General features: G+C 38.2%; 1 protein-coding gene across 1 annotated transcript in view; it reads right to left on the bottom strand.

Moving 5' to 3' along the window:
- Positions 1-19,843, bottom strand: part of LOC146003054 (ras-specific guanine nucleotide-releasing factor 1-like) — a 501,359-nt gene that overhangs the window by 100,294 nt on the left and 381,222 nt on the right. The window contains exon 6 of the mRNA XM_083141219.1: positions 8,279-8,508. Within this exon, the coding sequence (XP_082997345.1) occupies positions 8,279-8,508 (230 nt within the window). The remainder of the gene's footprint in view (positions 1-8,278; positions 8,509-19,843) is intronic.

Consider the following 19,843-nt stretch of genomic DNA (forward strand, 5'->3'; position numbering starts at 1 on the left):
CTCTCTCTCTCTCTCTCTCTCTCTCTCTCTCTCTCTCTCTCTCTCTCTCTCTCTCTCTCTCTCTCTCTCTCTCTCTCTCTCTCTCTCTCTCTCTCTCTCTCTCTCATATATACGTATACATGGAACATCCCATTGTCACGGGTGAGGCACGCAGACTGCATTCTTCATAATAAAGTAACACTTCTACTAATAGTTAAGCAACCTTTTCTTACAGTTTCTGTGCAATGAAATGTGAAACTTAATGCTGTTCATTAAACATAACTACCCTCAAAATACTTTCCCACATTTATACGTAGTTAAAAGTGAATAATTTTGTGACACGAGTGGGACAGGCGAAACACTGCTTCTTCACTTAATAAGAAATTTATTTTAATTTCAGTAGATTGTCAAATGTTTAAAAATAAAATATTTAAGACAAAGAGAGAAGGTAATTGACTTTTGAATATTCTAGTACAGTTGAAGGGGGAATGTAACAGTTAAAGGATAAATTAATTGTTTTTTGCTGTCACCGGTGGGGCACAATAGAAAACACAACCAAATGAAAACGTTAAAATAAAGGAACAATATGTAACATGTTAACTTCTACGTTCTAATTTAATTATGTATAATACTTGAATTTTTATCCAACAGACAATTTCGGATTGTTCACTCACAAGATACAGCTGATAAAGTTACAGCATTGCATTTAATTTCAAAATTGAGGTTCAGGAGCCCTTTCGCATGGAATACCAGATATACATACTCATTTATGATGCTTCATATTTAAGCTCTAAGCTTAATGGGCAATCTCAGAATCTCCTTCAATAATATTCTAACATTTGATTCCCAGGAGATATAATGAAATGTTAAAGTCTATATTCACTGACAGCAGTGTCATCATGAGATTCTCTTCTTCGTCTACTTTTTAAGCAGGGCTGTTAAGGTCCAGGAATTGTAGATAAATTCAATTCCGGTCTGGGAGAGAAAACCACAAAGCGTAAATGGGTTATGAACCGTAAATAATCATTTTATCCTTAAAATATTTCAATTCAGTACCGGAACCATTCTACCGGATCAATTAAAATGTGGTCCAAGTTCGTTACTGAAATGAAACAATGCCCAACTTGAACCTAATTTGGATTGTGCGAGAAAAAAAGGTTCCGGTCCTGTTACGGAAGCCAATAAATCCATTAGAATCCATGGATTCTTGGACCTTTAACAACCCTGGTTTTACGTTCATAGATGTTCTGCCTGTTGTCTGAAGTATAGCCTGAACGCCAGAGAGGGAAGAAATATAATCACAATTAAAGAAGATAAAAAAAGACTGAGATACAGAAAAGAGGATGACAGAGAAAAGAACAATTATAGTAAGAGCGGCAGAAAAGGAGAGGAAGATATAGGGTAAAAGGAAAGAGAGAAAGGAAGAAATAAAGAGATACAGAAAAGCAGAGAAAGATAGAATGAAAAGAGAAAGCTAGAAATAATGAAATAGAGATGGTAAAGCAGAGAAATGGAGAGAGAGAAATAAGAAGAAAGAGAAAAAGGAGAGAAAGGAAGAAATAAAAATACAGAAAAGTAGAGAAATAGATAGAAAGAAATAGGAAGAAAGAGTAAGAGGAAAAAGAGAGAAGAAAGAAATAAAAAGAGAAAAACAGAGAAATAGAAGAAATGAGAAGAAAGAAAGAGGATAAGAGAGAGAAAGGAAGAAATAAAAAGAGACAGAAAAGCAGAGAACAGAGAGTAAGAAAAAAGAGAGAAAGGTAGAAATAATAAGAGAAACAGAAAAGAAGAAAAAGAAAGAAATAGGATAAAGAGTAAGACGGAAATGAACAAACAGACGAAAAAGCAGAGAAATTGAGAGAAAGAAATAGGAACAAAGAAAATTAAATGAAGATTATTGAGAAACGGGGGAAAAAGAGAAAATGGAAGAAATAAAAAGAGATTGTCAGAGAAAAAGAGCAAAAAAGAACCGAGAATCTATACCCAAGGACGTATTTTAGGGGGGTCCAGAGGCTCCGGACCCTTCTGAAAGACTTAAAAACTACTAGAATTAAATAATGAAAATATACTTGTTTAGCATGTTTTGTAGAATCGAGAGTTATTTATCTCCTCCAAACTGGAAGGCATGGATTAGATTAGGATCACACGGCTCTGGATGATACTACCAAAGAAGGCTTACCCATACTACAAGTTATAAGAATATGCGTAAAAGTTAATCACGAACTTTACTTTTCGTCAACTGGCTAACACCATTTTTTCTTTATAGATTTGACAAATTTCCTTCCCAGGAATTTTTTTACAAATTGGCAAACCTAAATCCATGAAAGCTAGATATTGAATTCGTACTCTATTATTAAACAGTATTTATACCTATCCATGTAATAATAATACGATATTAGTAATTTACAAATTAATATAATTATGTTAATTTAAACATTATTATTATTATTATTATTATGGAGAGACTAGGTTCCGAGCCCCACCACCGAAATATATTTCTAGATATGTGTCTGTCTATACCGCACTCCCCTACACGCGAAATACCTAGAAATATATTTGTAAAGCTATGTTGCGATGCAGTGTATATATAGCCCTGGATTTTTAATTCATGCACAACTCTGCTTTTCAGGCATTCGAACTTGTAACACCAGTCTTCACACTGCATGCGCGTTGAAGAGCTCCTACGCTCCAAAGCTTCACGTGGTTCTCGCTATCGACGCTAGATGGCAGGAAAGGCACTAGATTCGACGTACAGTGGAGAACACATTATGAGCCTGCCCGCGAATTTTTTTTTCCAGTCAACTTGTGAAGGCGGGTTCATTTCTTGCTCTCTGATTGGCTGTTGGAAAGTTACGGTGCTCTGATTGTGAGAATATCTTATTTCCAATTTTCAGCACAAATTTTCTGCTTTCTAATCTAATCTAATCTAATCTAATCTAACCTAACCTAACCTAACGCACAGCGCAAATAAGATATTCTCACAATCAGAGCACCGTAACTTTCCAACAACCAATCAGAGAGCAAGAAATGAACCTGCATTCACAAGTTGACTGGAAAAAGGAAAAGCGCAGCCTGCCCTTCGTTTTCTAAAGGATAATCATATTATAATAATATTAGCAGTTTTAGGCAATGAATTTCCCGCACATACTTAACGTGGAATTTTACTTGGCAAGCTCAAGTGAGAAAAATAGCAATCCGGAATTTTCATTTTCGGTAAATTCGTTTCCTGATGCTCGACGTACAATCCAGACACGGAAAATTCCTGGTTCGAATCCTGGTGTCGTCATTTCCTCTTAATAATCTTCATCGTTGCGATTATACTATTGAGGCAAACAAACAGAGGCAGACAGAGAAAAAGAACAAGAAACAAAGGACGGCAGATGAAGAGTGGAAGAGAGAGAGAAAGAAGAAGATGTGTGTGTGTGTGCAGCCCCATAACTAGATATTATTTTTCGCGAGAGGCAGGATTGTGGTTTGCTCTCCCCCCCGCACTACCAAATACCGGTGCCCTTCGCCATTTTCTTCTTATGCCATAGTTTGCGATATTTACATCCTACAAATTCTGAAACGTGGAAACAAAGAAAAACTCATTAAAAATAGGTTAATTTTAATAGTAATTTTATTAATACATTTATCTAAATATATAACTTGTATTAAATCAGAAGTGGATTATATTAAAGTGAAGCAGGTGGAAGAAGAACCAGAAAGAAGGAGAGAAAGTGGTGATGAAATGCAGTGTAAGAAAGAGAAACAAAGGTAAATATAGAGAAACAGCTAAAGGTAAGAAGAGAAACAGTGAGAAAACAAAGAGGAAAAAAGAACGAAACACAAAGAAAGGAAGACAGTGTTAAAAAGAGAACGAAAGGTAGGTGTAGATAAACAGGAAAACAAAGAAACAAAGAAAAAACAGGTAGAGAGAAACAAAGATAGGCAGAAGGAACGGGAGAGACAAATGAAGAAAGGGAAAGAGAGAGATACAATGATAGAAGCACAACGAAAGAGAGAGCAAGATACAAGGATACAAACAGAAATAAAGGGAGAAACAAATGAACGGGAGAGAGATACAATGATAGAAACAAAGAAAGATAAAAGGAGACAAAGATGTAAAGAAACAGGAAGAAAGGGAGAAACAAGGTTGCAAAGAAACAGAAAGAAAGGGAGAGAAAGATACAAAGATAGAAACAGAAATAAAGGGAGAAACAAATGAAGAAAAGGAGAGAGAGATGCAAGAGAAACAAAGAAAGAGAGAGAAAGATACAAAAACAAATAAAGGGAGAAACAAATAAAGAAAAGGAGACAAAGATGCAAAGAAACAGAAAGAGTGGGAGTGAAAGATACAAACATACAAAAAAATAAAGGGAGAAACGAATGAAGAGAAGAGAGAGAGACACGGAAAACAAAAAGAAAGGGAGAGAAAGATACAAAGAAAGGGAGAAAGAAAGAAAAGGAGACAAAGATGCAAAGAAACAGAAAGAAAGGGAGAGAAAGATACAAAGATCGAAACAGACAAAGGGAGAAACAAATGAAGAAAGGGGGAGAGAGATGCAAAAGAATCAGAAAGAAAGGGAGACCAAGATACGAGGGTTTCTATTTATGTATCCGGAACTGGCAACACTAATGTTAACATCTAATATATCCATCGTAAAGTTGGACATTTCTATGGTATATGTTCCCAGAACCTTGTGCTTACGGATGCTATTTTAGTTTGTTACAGGGACTTGAACATTTCATCGGAGGCCAACAATGGAATTAACTCGAGAACATTTTCGAGCAATGATTTTCTACGACTTTCGACGTGGATTATCTCAACAACAGTGCATCAAACAACTCAATTCGACTTTTGGCGATGACGCACCATTTAAAAGCACTGTGTATCACTGGTTTAGTGAATTCAATCGTGGCCGTCGTTCGCTCACGGACAAATCGAAAGAAGGCCGTCCAAAATCGGTTGTTGTGCCAGAAAACATTGATGCTGTGCGAGAACTGATAATGCAAGATCGTCATGTGACATATCGTGAGATTGAGGCATCCCTGGGCATTAGCATGACTAGCATACATAAGATATTGCATGAACATTTAGCCGTGAAGAAGATTTGTTCGCGTTGGATCCTGCATAATTTGACAATCGTTCAAAAAAAGGCTCGTGTCGATTGGTACAAACAAATACTCACAAAATACAATCGTGGTGCTTGAAAAGCCGTGTATAACATCTACACAGGTGAAGAATCTTGGATCTATGCATATGAGCCCGAAAGCAAACAGCAGTCGATGGTGTGGGTGTTCCAAGATGAGCCAAACTCAACAAAAAAGTTGTTCGTGGAAGAAGCACTTCGAAGCAAATGGTCGCCTGTTTTGGGGGAAAAAATGGACATGTGGCTGCAGTGCCACTAGAGAATCGTAGAACCGTCAATTCTGAATGGTACACAACCATTTGTTTGCCAGAAGTCTCTGGGGAAATCAGCAAAATTAACCAGCGACGCAAGATCATTCTTCACCATGACAATGCGAGTTGTCACACATCGGTCTAAACAACTCAGTATTTGACCGGTGAAAACATTGAATCGATGGGTCATCCGCCGTATAGCCTTGATTTAGCACCCAATCATTTCTTTTTGTTCCCGTACGTGAAGAATAAGCTACGTGGTCAACGATTTTCGACGCCAGAAGAAGCGATTGATGCGTTCAAAATGCATTTTTTCGAGATACCTCAATCGGAATGGACAAAGTGCTATGGGAATTGGTTCAAACGTATGCAAAAGTGCATCGATCATCATGAAGAATATTTTGAAAAACAATAAAACCATTTTCAATGATACATATTTTCTTTGTTATTCTGGATACATAAATAGCAACCCTCGTACAAGAAACAAAGAAAGGGAGAAACAGAAAGACAGGGAGAGAAAGATACAAAGATAGAAGAAGAAATAAAGGGAGAAACAAATGAAGAAAAGGAGAGAGATGCAAAAGAAACAGAAAGAAAGGGAGAGAAAGATACAAAGAAACAAAGAAAGGGAGAAACAAATAAAGAGAAGGAGACAAGATGAAAAGAAACAAAGAAAGGGAGAGGAAGATTCAAAGATAAAAACAGAAATAAAGGGAGAAACAAATTAAAGGGAGGGAGAGATACAATGATAGAAACAGAAAGAAAGGGAGAGAAAGATGCAAAAAGAAAGAAAGGGAGAAAATTAAAGAAAAGGAGACAAGGATGCAAAGAAACAAAGAAAGGGAGAGGAAGATATATAAAGGGTGATCCATAAAGAACGCCGGATTTGAAGTTGCTATAAATGAAATGTATTTTTGGAAAAAAAGCACAAAACACATACCATTCTCTTCAGGAGATATTAAGGTTTAAATATGGAAAACAATATCAGGCATATGACACCCCCCCCCCCTACTAGCCCTACACCCAATCACTCGGTCCATGAAATTCACCATTAGGCGATCACACATTTCCCCATCAAGTGTGGTGAGGACACGTCGAATTTCTTGCTTAAGTTCCAACAAATTTCGGGGTTTGTTCTGGTAAACTTGTGACTTGGTGTAACCCCACAAGAAAAAGTCACATGGTGTCAAATCACAAAGTCGAGGTGGGAAGGTTTGGTCTCCTTGCAACGAGATTATTCTGTCCGGGAACTTCTCACGCAGCAGATTGAGGGCGTCCTGGACTTTTGATGTCTTCTTGCGCCGTCTTGTTGGAACCATACATTTTCGATGTTCATTTGATCCAAACGAGGCCAAAGAAAATCAGTTAGCATTGCACGGTAACGAATTACATTCACTGTCAGAGCATTTCCTTCTTCGTCTTCAAAAAAGTAAGGACCGACCAAACCCACACTCCAAATCCTACACCAAACCGTAACTCTCTGAGGATGCATTTCCTTTTCCTGAATCACTCTTGGGTTCTCAGATCCCCATATTCGGCAATTCTGCTTGTTTACGAACCCGTTTAAATGAAAAAGAGCTTCATGGCTGAAAATGATGCGCTTTGCGAAACCCTCGTTCTCTCGTTCCCTTTCAAGGATCCAGTCAACAAATTGCCGTCGTTTTCCATGATCCGTTGGTTTCAGCTCCTGCGTTAACTGCACTTTGTACGCGTGCAAGTGCAGATCTTTCGTCAAGATTCTTTGCATTGTTGTTGGCGCCATATGCAGTTCTTGAGCACGACGGCGATACGATTTTGCAGGACTCACAGCAACTGAATCACGCACAACAGCAACGTTTGCTTCACTCCGGCAACTTCGAGGGCGTCCAGGACTTTTGATGTCTTCTGTTGATCCAGTTTCTTCAAATTTCTTGATCAACCTACGAACAGTTGATTCGTTCGGTGCATGAAGATGACCAAGTATCGTACGGAGTTTCCGAACAGTCACCGCGAAACTTTCACCATTCTTGTAGTGCTTTTTGACAATCAAAACTCGCTGTTTCTTACTGTACCTTTCCATAGCGTTAGCAACACACACAAACAGTAGAACAACTGAAACGCTTCTCAACACAAAACCTCAATGATAACTGATAACAACAATCGCACCAACAATGCTGCCAACCTAACAAAAAAAATATGGCGTCCTTTTCAAATCCGGCGTTCTTTATGGATCACCCTTTACAAAGATACAAACAGAAATAAAGGGAGAAACAAATGAAGAAAGAGAGAGAGAGAGATTCAAAAGAAACAAAGAGAGAGAGAAAGATACAAAGAAACAAAGAAAGGGAGAAACAAATAAAGAAAAGGAGACAAAGGTACAAAGAAACAGAAAGAGAGAAAATTACAATGAAACAGAAATAAAGGGAAAACAAATGAAGAAAGGGAGAGAGATGCAAAAAACAGAAAGGAAGAAAAAGATACAAAGAAACAAAGAAATGGAGAAACAAATAAAGAAAAGGAGACAAAGATGCAAAGAGACAGAAAGAATGTGAGAGAAAGATACAAAGATAGAAAAAGAAATAAAGGGAGAAACAAATTAAGAAAGGGAGAGAGATGCAAAAGAAACAAAGAAAGGGAGAGAAAGATGTAAAGAAACTGAAAGAAAGGAAAAGAAAGATACAAAGATAGAAACAAAAATAAAGTGAGAAAACAAAGTAAGGGAAACAGTGAGAAAAAACAGAATGAAAGAGTGAAGAAAAATGTAAATGAAAAGAAATAGAAGGAAGACAGGAATGAAGAAGGAATTTCGGTAGCCACGAGACATGACAGTATATGTTCTTCAACCTAACAGAATTCAAACGGACGCCACTGCAGTGTGTATATTAATATTAATTAATAACATGTTACATGTGAAATGTTCCAGCGTCCCTTGCTTACCCAGGACAAGCGTCGGCCAGCTCTCCATCCGCGAGGTAAGGCCCTTCAGGAAGATCTGGTGGAGGAAGAGAACCGTCTCGCTGTTCAGGAAGATGGAGTTCACGTCCTCGTGGGAGCAAATCGGCTTCTTTGAACTGGCGGCCATCTTGAAGGGCCGAAGGAAGCAGGAGACGAGGACCTCAAGTTGCTCCATGTACTCCTCTTCTGCTTCTACCATTCTGAACACCAGGCTGCAGGAATGAGAACTCGTCAGCGACGGCACCAGAGAAAAAAATGAGTGGGGGAGGGAAAATGTACAGCTGTATACACTTATCGTTGTATTCCATTTAACAAGGAGAGGTTACGGGATTGGATTTCGTGTAGTGGTAGGGTAGAGGAAAATAACCTAACCCTAAGTAAGTAGGTGCTGCCGCGTGGTGGCAATGGGCGAAACACGTCAAGAATAACGAAAAGATTGTGTAGGGAAGGTATCAGCAGTCACGTGCAAGTATCAGGTGCTGTAGTCCGCCATGACATGTTTTTGTGTGACTGAAAGTTTGTACATCGCTGCACAACAGTTGGAATTTTGCTAATTAAGAGAGAGATAAGTACAATTTAGGCACTAGTAAGTATTGTACTTTGAAATTATGGTAATGGTTTGTTTGAAGATACGTGTGGTTTTATTGTACTGGGTGAGTCTTTTAAAAGAGGCCCCGTGGAAAATGTGCTCCTTGCTTGTAGGCAACCCTGGAACACCGAAGAGAAGAGCGGGGGAGAGAACAGTCCAGGATATGTCATGTCATGTTGTCGAATATGCTTGGCACCGATATCCTGGACATTTCTCTAACCCGCTCTTCTCTTCGGTGTACAAGGTTGCCTACATGCAAGGAGCGCATTTCCACGGGGCCTCTTTTAAAAGACTCACCCAGTATAAACAATAAGATTCCACGAGTAAAATGCCCTTAATAGGACCCCTCAATGATTGCCTAACATTACAATTGTAATTGAAGCAAAGGGTCGTTACTCGTATTAAAGTCCTTTTACATATTGTTTCAGATGTTCAAGGGAAAAGACAATGCAGATGGGAGAAGGTGGGATGTCCAAAAAATTAAAAAGTCGATTGACGCAGTTAGAATATTGGTAGCCTATATTATATTACTTTTGTACATCTATATTCTTTATGCAAGCTCAATAAATGTAATTCATTTACTACATATCATATATTTACATTTCTTTGCGTCTTTTCCAATTTTTGGAACTTGTTAAAGGAGGGGTCCGAGTTTGGCCATTTTTTCTTCGTTGTTACTTTTCGTCCCTTTTTACAGAAATGCTTACTGGCAAAACATCATGCGCTTTAAGGTGGATTAAGTTACTCAAAACGTTAGCAAACATATCAAAGAACCCATTTTATTAAATTTCTAATAGAAATAATATGCCATAATGACACCAGGGATAAAAACAAAACGGGGATCCCACCCTGGGTACTTTCCTCTACCCTATAGGTAGGAGTGAATTTGCCACTAGGCTATCCTAGGGGCCGCAAGTGCAGGGGGGCGCAAAAAATGAGACGTTGAAGGGGTAGAAGTGACAAAGACCATCTACTATTACAGTTCCTTAATATTGTAATAATAGCAAAAGAAAGCAATATGTCAAGTCCTTGCTTATTTCATGAAAGAAGGTAGAACTTAGGAGTTTCTAGCATTTAAATAAGTTTCAAGTTACAACAAAGCAGAAAGGTTGTTATTTTATTGTTAGTAGCGGAAAGTAAGTTCATTTATTTATTATTTGAACAGAACAACCAAAGTGAAATATGCATTATACTGAAAAAATTGAATCATGAATACAGGAACTTACATATTCTACCATTTAATCTAAAGAAAAATGGTTCCACAGTTTTAAAAAAAATCCAAAAAATATAGTTTTAAGTGAGAGGTTACACAAGATAAACTTTGTGAGCAAGATTTCGATCTCAACTTTTAAAGCCTTTTCTTGAACGAGACGTGCAAAATTTAATAACAAAATACATTAATTGTGCATGTTAGTGAAATGTGAATAAAATAATGGAAATTATTGATTGATTCAGTTTATTTTACTTCGCGTTTTGTGCCTCTTGGCTAATTTGCGAAGATGGGGAGGGGTGATGAAATGATGAATGGACATTCACAAACAACAAGCCCGAACGGGATTCGAACTCAAGACCCTTGGCGTCGCAGTGCGATGTGCTAACCACTTCTTCTTTTTTTTAATAAGGAGACGTGGGGGTATCCCCCCCACCATTCTCACATTTTTTCTCACATTCACACTTTGTCAGTTGTTAAATTTTTCTTCGTTACTTTTTTTTCCAAACTGAACAAACCCAAATATCCATGCCCGAGCGGGATTCGAACCCGGGACCCCTAGCGTTGCAGCGCGATGAGCTAACCACTTTTTTTTATTTATTTATTTATTCCTCAGATACATTTACAAGAAAAATCACTACAAAAATTGCATTGCTTTACAAATACAATACAAATTATACATTGCTAGTATCACAAAGAACATATTTATTCAACAAATGCAATCACTCGCTCATATGCACATTTGTAAATACGCTTCTATAAATTTTAATAGTAGACGTTACTACTGAATTGTGATGACTTTTGACACAAACTTTTCTCAAAATTACATTCTTATGCAACACAGTAATTTACCATTTTTCTTTCATACAGTAATTTTACAGGTTTTGGATAACAATAGTTCTTTTAACTTTCCATCAGCACCTTTAAAAAATGTGCAAATAATGTTGTTATTTTATCTTGAGACACTTTATGATATTCCTGTTTAACATATATTAAAAATTGATCATGAAAATCTATACCTTTATATATGCAGACAAACAATATATAATGTCCAACTAACCATTGTACACTACGCAATTTAGTACCTGGAAAATACGAAAACGTAGGTAACATTATGTTATGTACAGTAAACGCATTGGGATGGGTGCGACAAATTTTTCCTAATAACACACATAGATATTTCCATGTTTCACGTGTCCGTCTGCATTCACTTAGCCAGTGTGAAATCGAACCATTTTGTTTACACCTACCACATAGTGGGTCTTGTAACAGTTTTAATTTATGTAATTTCTCTTCCGTCACCACTATATCCTGCACCACACAGTACCACGCAGATTTTACCAAGGGCGATAAATGTGGTGCATGAACATTGTTCCATATTTTGTGCCAGGGATGGGTTGGTTGATTAATCATTATCTTGCAGCTAGGCAATGTTGCCAAACAACGTGACTGGTATAATTGAGATACTTTTGGTATTTCAAGAGGTTTCGCTGAAAGTAGTAGATAGCAAATTTCTAGCACTGATTCTTGTAAATATTTATACTGCGGTGGCACCGTTGCTATAGCGATCGGAGACTGCAATGGTATGGTGTCCAAAATCTGCTTAAGTATCACTCCCGTTAAACTGTCTGGGAAGTTTACTAACATTGCCATATCTGCTTGTACTCGGAGAGCCAGGCTTTTTAAATCTACGTGAATCAAGCCAAACCCCCCCACCGTACCGGCAGACATACATTCTCGTGACTCACCCGCAACATTTGGTGTGCCCAAACAAACCAGTTTATCGCACTCCTTATCTGTACAAAATCCAATTTCCTCATCGGAAGCACTCGTGCCACAAACCAGAGCTTTGAACTCGCATAAATATTTACAAAAGCTACCCTGGCAACCAAACTAAGGGCACGAAGTTTGTTTTGTTTAAGCACACTTTTCAGGCCAGCAATACATATTGAATAATTTTGAGCAATCATTTCTTGTAAAGAGTGGGTAAAAATTATTCCAAGTATTTTCAGTGCATTTACTTTTTGAATTTTATCATTTTGATACGAGTGGTTTGTAGCATCTAAGTGCATCCAATGAGTTTTATTATAGTTAAGCTTTAGGCCAGCCACAGAGTTGTATTTTTCTATCACATTTTCTAGTATTTCCATATCTGTCGGCAATTTCACCAACACCGTGACATCATCAGCATAACCTAATAATTTTATCGTTGTTGAGTGAATATTTAACCCCTTCAATTGCATTTCAAGTACCTTTAAAAATGGCATTAACGCTACACAAAAACTTATCATAGACATGGGATCACCTTGTCTGACACCCCTTTGTATAGGAAATGTCTTAGTTAAAAAACCATTGATTTTTACACACGATGTGGCATCAGTATATAAACTCTTAATCGCATTTACAAATTTTGGACTACAACCCATCCTTACAAATACAGCATATAAAAATTCGTGCTGTACAGTATCAAAAGCATTTTGAAAATCCAATGCCACTATACCATGGTGACCTTGTATGGTCGTATGTCTATAACTAGTTATGACATCGCGAATTGTCTGTAAAACAGTAAAGATCGATCTATTATTACCATAACAGTATTGATGGACACCGATCATTCTTTCCATATAGGGAAAAAGACGACGAAGTAAACATCGTGCAAAAATTTTAAAATCCGTGCACAACAAAGATATAGGTCTATAGTGTTTTACTCTCGTAGGGTTAGGAACTTTGGGAACCAGGACGATTACACCTGTATTGCTCGTCCTTCCCAAGCAGTGTTGATTATATACTGCATTTATCCAGTCTGTCACAATATTACCTACAAGTGACCAAAATCTTTTATAAAATTCTATGGGAATACCATCTATTCCTGGCGATGAGTTATTCTTCATTCCCAGAATCTCTTCGTACACCTCAGCAGCTGTAAAGGTCTTTTCAATCCGCAAGTTGTCATTAACAGAAAAAATTTCCTGAACTTGTTGTAAAAATATTTGTTCCTGAGCTGGATCATAACTTGTTCCTTGAAATCTAGAGTGATAAGCGCGGTAAAAGATTTCCTTTATGTCAGTCACATTACTATGTTCAGAATTATCTTCGTCTATTATCTTATGAATCGTTTGGCGTTTTCCACGATTACGTTCATGTAGAACATGACTAATATTGGCCATTTCAAGAGGGTCAAAAGGTAAAAGTTTACTACGTATTTTGCACCCACTTCTTTTTTGCGCGTGTAATTGCAACAATATTGCCTGTACTTGTTTAATGTTCTGTTGCACTTTTCCCCTCTTACCCCTTCATCAGTTAGCTCTCTCAACACTTTATAATAAAAATTGTATTTATTATTCCAATCCTGGTTCCGTTCCTTACTATATTGTCTACAAAATCGTGTGATAGCTGGCTTTAGATATTCATCCCACCACTTAATTATATTTATTTGTTTCGCCCTTAATCGTTCCCAATACTTCCATTTCCCTTGGAATTTGTCAGCAAAAAGTGGATCATCAAATAAAGATACATTCATTTTCCAATATCCATACCCATATTGTATATTTGGCAGTTGCATATTTACCGCCATTATAATTGAACTATGATCTGAGAAGCAAGTTGGCACCATATTAACATTAGTGATATTAGGGATAATTGATGGTGAAACATAAAATCTATTTAACCGTGAAGCACCCCCATCCTTTACACATGTGAAGCCTGCACTTGTTGGGTGCAAAGTGTCCCATGCATCTTTCCATTGAAACCCAGTTACCAACTGTTGCAGCGCATTGGATGTATTAAATCCAGGGCGCTGGTCTTTTGGCAACAAAACACAATTAAAATCGCCTCCACAAATAATATGTTGCTTATTACCTTGAAGTTCCGTCGCTACTTCAGTTGCGAAAAAATCATTGCGTTGCTGCCTTTGATTACTACCAGAAGGCGCATACAGATTACATATCCACAGGTTTTCCACTTGTACAGTTGTAATTCTACCACTCGGATGGTATTCTACATTTGATACAGGCATATTGTCTCGAACTAATACAGCTGTTCCTTGCGCTGAATATGTGGAATTATTATAGACAATATAACTAGCGGGTAACTCATAATTAGTTATTGCTACTTCTTGAATGAGAGCAATATCTATAGCGGACTGAATTAGAAAGTCCCCCAATGCACCTTGTTTTGTTTTGTTTTGTAGTTTGTTTATGTTTATACTAGCAAGTCTAATGGTGGTAAGCATCACTATGGATATGTAAACACTTGCTTTTACAATACTGTTAAATATATACATTGTTTTACTGTTGTTAGGTCTACCTTACACACAAAGATTCTTAAAATATAACAAAAAAAAATAGCTATACTTTATACTCTGGCGATGTATGGAATATTTCACACCAATCACCTGCTCAAACATCATATACTGAAATTTATTCATATTAATCGTGGCTAAATAAAATATTGTCTCTTGCGCCATATCGTTTATGGTATTCCAATCTAGGTTATTCGTGATAAGTAATATAAATTCACACCAAAAAGTACCCGTTACTAACATTTCTGTTAAATATATCTTTTAACTTAACCCGTAAACAAAACCTTCTCTTGCACTCAATACCAACAAAAGGGGGTGAGAGAAGGGAACATGAACACTTCTAGTTAATAACACATCTTTTATGTCAAATGTTGGATAACAAAAGTACTTACAGACTTTCTGTAGAGCCATTCTTCATATGTTTATCATCAAGAGCAAGGGTTGTTTCCAGATTGTTGGGTACACTTTGGGACAGGTTATCCCTCACTTGCGAAGGGGAATGTTGTTCACTTGGTTTCTTTGCTGGAGGGCCATTGATCGATTCGACGCGACGATTCCTCCTCCGTCTCTGCCTCCCCACTGTAGGTGATGATGCGATCTGCTCTGATGAACGTGCTGGAGACTGGTCCCTGGTAGTCATCTGCAAGGTATTTTCATCTGTTGTCGGTACATCTTCAAGTGTTTCCCTTGGTTCTCTTTCCTTAAAAGTGTTGGTGATCGGCAAACTGGGATCGTCGTCTTTGGTTGACACTGAACTCTCCATAAATTCTTCAGTACTTTCCTCATTTGACGCGATTTGTTCTTTTCTGGTCGACATTTGTGGAACACCATGTATTGTCTCATAACTGACACATGCAGGTGGTTCGTTTTGTTTCTTGGTCGTTACACCCGAGAGTATTGTAGGCTCACTGGTGATCACTTCTTCTGTGCTGTTCAGGTTATACGGGATGGGTCGGACTTTTCCTGCATACGAATTGTCACCCACTCTTGCTGATGATCGCTGTCGATTGGGGCATTGATTGAAGAAGTGTTCCTGGGAATCGCACGCTGCACAAGTCTTAGCTTGACCATTATGTGTGACCCAATACCTCCCTCCACTTATAGACACGTAAGAAGGTATTGAACGGGTCAAGGTCATCTTTACAATTTTTCTGCCCGTACGTACTGGATATATATGATCATCATTATACTTCTCATCTACTAATGTATGTATGGTTCCATATTGGTTCAACACTACTCGTATCGGGTCATCGTCTAATTCACTTGGGATCACATGAAGTCGAACTATTACTGTTGCACTGTCCGCCCATGTCATTAAAACCTCATGGGCACCTTCCGAATCATTATACACATAACATCCATTCGATTGATTCAACAACCGTTCACACACAAGCTTCGAAACTAGCTTCAGATACAAACATTTTCTAAAGTGATCTAACTCGATACTCACGACCTGATCCGGTGTTAGTTTCAATGTGTCGTTTATCCATTGGTGTAATCCCGTCGACGTGGGTTTGTCTCTGATGTTGCTGAAATTAATTTTCAGAGTGTTGACCCTTTTAATCGCCATTTGACGTCTATGTATTTAATTTCCACAAGACACTTACTTAAAGCACTGGCTACGCGTACGCGTGATCGGGAGTTGTACGAGCGAGCGTTCGCACAACTTCCTTGTATCGCAGCTCTCGCCAGACTATGACCACTCGGCCAAAGGGTCCGGCAATAATGGGAAATAGTATTGATGGATAATCACTTGTATGGTGGTTGGAGTCTCCCTATTCATACAACAATAATAAATTTCGAATTTATTTTAATAGTTTATAATATGTATTATTGTATGACAACATTTATAACCGTGGTAATAATAATTATTGTTATTTTTTTTACTATTCAACTTTTATCAATGGCCTGCCCCCCCCCCCCCCTTGCAACGCCCATGAGCGGGGGCAGGAAAATTTACAGCTGAACACTGTTCCAGGAATCTCTGGGGCAAGCGACCGTAAAAACAAATCCTCAGCGCAAGTAGTGACTCCAGAGGTCACGATCAATGAACGCGTAAGAGGGGAAGTGAGTGCATGGAGGGGAAAACGCGGTTGCTGCTACCAGCCGCTTGCAGCAGCTCGAACTGCTTTGCTTTGCTCCGCTCACTCACTTTCTACCCTTCTCTACCGTTATGAGCGGCCGTACTCCACAGATTCTCGAGATAGAGTGTACATTTACTTGAAGTTTTGTCCCATTTCCGATGTCATGGGCTTGTCTCTCCCTTATCGCACAACGCGATACCAACCTTCATTTCTGACGTCAGACGCGGAATGCCTACGTTGGTAGGTTAGGTCTGTTAAGCCAGTCTCACCCGGCAGTTAGTTACGTCCTCACTTCGCCATCGACTTCTAGCTTCGTTAATTAACGATCGTGTTCCCGACAGAATTAGAAACCGTCTCTAAATCCATCGTTAATACCATAGAACTACCAATCAGAATTGAGGAGCACGCTGAGCAGCTGAAGTAGGAAGAAGAAGAAAGGCAATAGATGTTCGACTGTTTATTCAAGGCAGCTTAAAGAAGAAAAAGATTCGACCAATACAGCTATATAAATGATTGGGGCGAATATTTTATTTGTTGAATGTTGAGTGAAGAGTCTACTAATTATTATTGTTTTAAATAAATAGTTCGTATGTCTAGATTTCCTACTGTGATACTGTCATTTTACTTTCACAACCGACGCGAATACTATTTTGAAGTAAACAGTGAACACTGAACAGCCACATACGTATGTATGTACAAATGACTGATGTTATGTGATATTATGAATTGTATTTAGTTCTTCATGGACTAAATTTCACAATAAGTATTTTAGGAGCAAAGAAGTGTCAATGAAATATAAATATAATATGGTAACTTAATGTAAACACCACAATTTTCGCACTTCGAATGTTGTGAAGTTTGTCATTTAATTGACTAGTTCGTATTGGGGGATATATTTCAAAACCGTACGAGAAGGGTTTCATTAGAATATAGAACTTCTATCGTAATATACGGGTAATGCAACTTTATCATAGTGTGTCCGTAAAGTAGCATATCAACTGGAAATATCGTATGTTATATACTCACATTCATTGCCACGGGTTACATGTGCTACATTTTTCAACAGTGTCAATGTTATTCTCTTATTCTCTTAAGAGAAAATATTATTTTCGCAAATCTTCAGCAGTTATTAGCATCTAAACTTGCGAAGTGGTATACCGTGTTTGTGCTGTCGCCATTTTTAAAGATGCGATTTTAAGGATCGTGTTGTGAGACCCCTTTTGCTGCCTTCGCGAACTGAAGACGTAAAAAAAATCTTATGGTAGTTTCGAGTCGGAGGTGGGTAGGGAAGTGGGGACCCTACTTAACCACCGTGTGAGACTAGCTTTAGGCTTGGTTCTGTTAGCGTAACCTCTTCAGTCCACAGGGTCACACATTTGCACCGTTCTTCTGAACCACTTGTTCTTGTGTGTAGCGGCCGCCCCTGTATTTATTTTTGGTTCGTGGGAAGCGGGTATGAAAATTAGCAAGAGTTCATTAGGGCATAATCACTTGTTGCATATTTTTTAAGGTTTCATTGAATATTTTCCTGCATATATTTAGAGCATATAAATTTCTGCGCTCAGCTTTTTACTGGCCGTAATTCATGACCCCACATATTTGATTAAACTCGTTTCCCATGACCTCATTCCAACGAGCTACTATTACAATCCATGATAAAGCACTTTCACCAATTCAACACAACCACAAAACCTTCTTTTCACGAGTCATCGTGTTACAAGCTGTGTAATACCAAAACAGAACAAGAACGATAATGAATATCCGCAGCACATAATCCCATAATCACTTCAACAATTGGCTACCGATTTTAAAACAATGTGCATTGGTTTCAGAGCTCGTGTAACTGATAGGTACTCACGATTTGCATGGTAGGGAACAAATAATGCAAGTTTTCCTTTATGGCTCAAACAGAGAGTTAATTTCAATATTTATTACAGTTGCATAAATTGTATTAGGAGATTTATCTTGTAAGTAAACAATCCAAGTCAAAGGAGGACGGTATTTATGTCTTCTCGATGACGTAGTGGTTATGTTGTAGCCATGTATTGAAGGGGTTCCGGGTTCGATAGAAGGTGAAGGCACATACTGGTTCGGATTCTACTTTATACTGTAGATATAGTCCCGATTAGCCTATCAGAGTATAACGTGGACTTGCATTTTTCTTATTTAGCGTCAGTTTTCTTCAACGTTTGGCTAATCGCAAGATCCTCATCGAATGGGTTGTTTGTGGAGGGAGGCAGGCTCCAATAGTATGCAATATATGGTAATTTAAATTTTATAAACATTGATACAAACTTACCAGGCGTTCTGATTTAGTCGGAATAGTCCATTTGTTTTATTCCTCTCCAGTCTTTTCTAGAATTGCAGTAAGTCCTGGTTTTCTATGACTTATTGCTAATACGCATCATTCAATTTATAAATATATTATTTCTGTAAACATAGAATGATCATGGCTGCTCAATGGTGCTGGCGTAAGAAAATGTATGGTAATTTGAAACACTTACTTTGCGGAGTACAATACAGTGCGTTCGTTTTGGTTCTGGGCCCAGATAGCGCGTGAACAACTTTGAACAACTCTCAAAACACAGGTTAGTACTAGGGCCTCCCCGATGGCGCAGTGGTAGCGTCGTCGCCTTGTAATCAAGGGGTCCCGGGTTCGATACCCGGTGGAGGCACAAGTGGTTCGGATCCCACTTTAAACTGTAGGTCCAGTCCCGATTAGCCTTACTGTGCATAAAGTGGACTTAAAACACCAACTCAAACAGGTTAGTACTAGTTATGCAACATAGATATATATGTTTATACGTTCTAAAGATATGTGCGTAAATAAGCAAGACGCTACGGGTAAGAAAATGCCGGCACCTGCGCCATGTCACGCACTATCTCGGCCTTGAGCCAAAACGAACGCTCTGTACTATTCGTATACTTCTGAGAACTTAATGTAAACAATAAGCACCAAGCTATACGCTGTGTGACAACTTTTGTCTGTAAGAGACTGTTTTGATGATTGTGTGGGAAGGAAGGGAGACGAACGGTGAGTTGATGTTGTTTGGTACTTTGGACCATAATGTTGCAACTCTGTAATTGTGCGCTTAGCTGCAATACTACCATAGTTTTGGTGGTCACATCTAATTCTCCAACAGCATTTCGGATCTCTGTTCCACATTCTTGGATCTTCCTGCCTCTCCCTTAAAAAAAATCCTAGGTACGGGCCTGGTTGGCTGATACCTGTACTGTTAAGTAAAAAAAATGCACATAACACTACATGAACTTCCACGAAATTGAGAAAGATATCATTGAGCAAAATCACTCTACTCCCTGCAACCAGTCACGATTTGTCGTCTCAAGCAGTGTTGTGCGTTTA

Source organism: Lepisma saccharinum, chromosome 19 (assembly GCF_977018435.1).
Source record: "Lepisma saccharinum chromosome 19, izLepSacc3.1, whole genome shotgun sequence".
In the NCBI taxonomy this organism is placed as follows: domain Eukaryota; kingdom Metazoa; phylum Arthropoda; class Insecta; order Zygentoma; family Lepismatidae; genus Lepisma; species Lepisma saccharinum.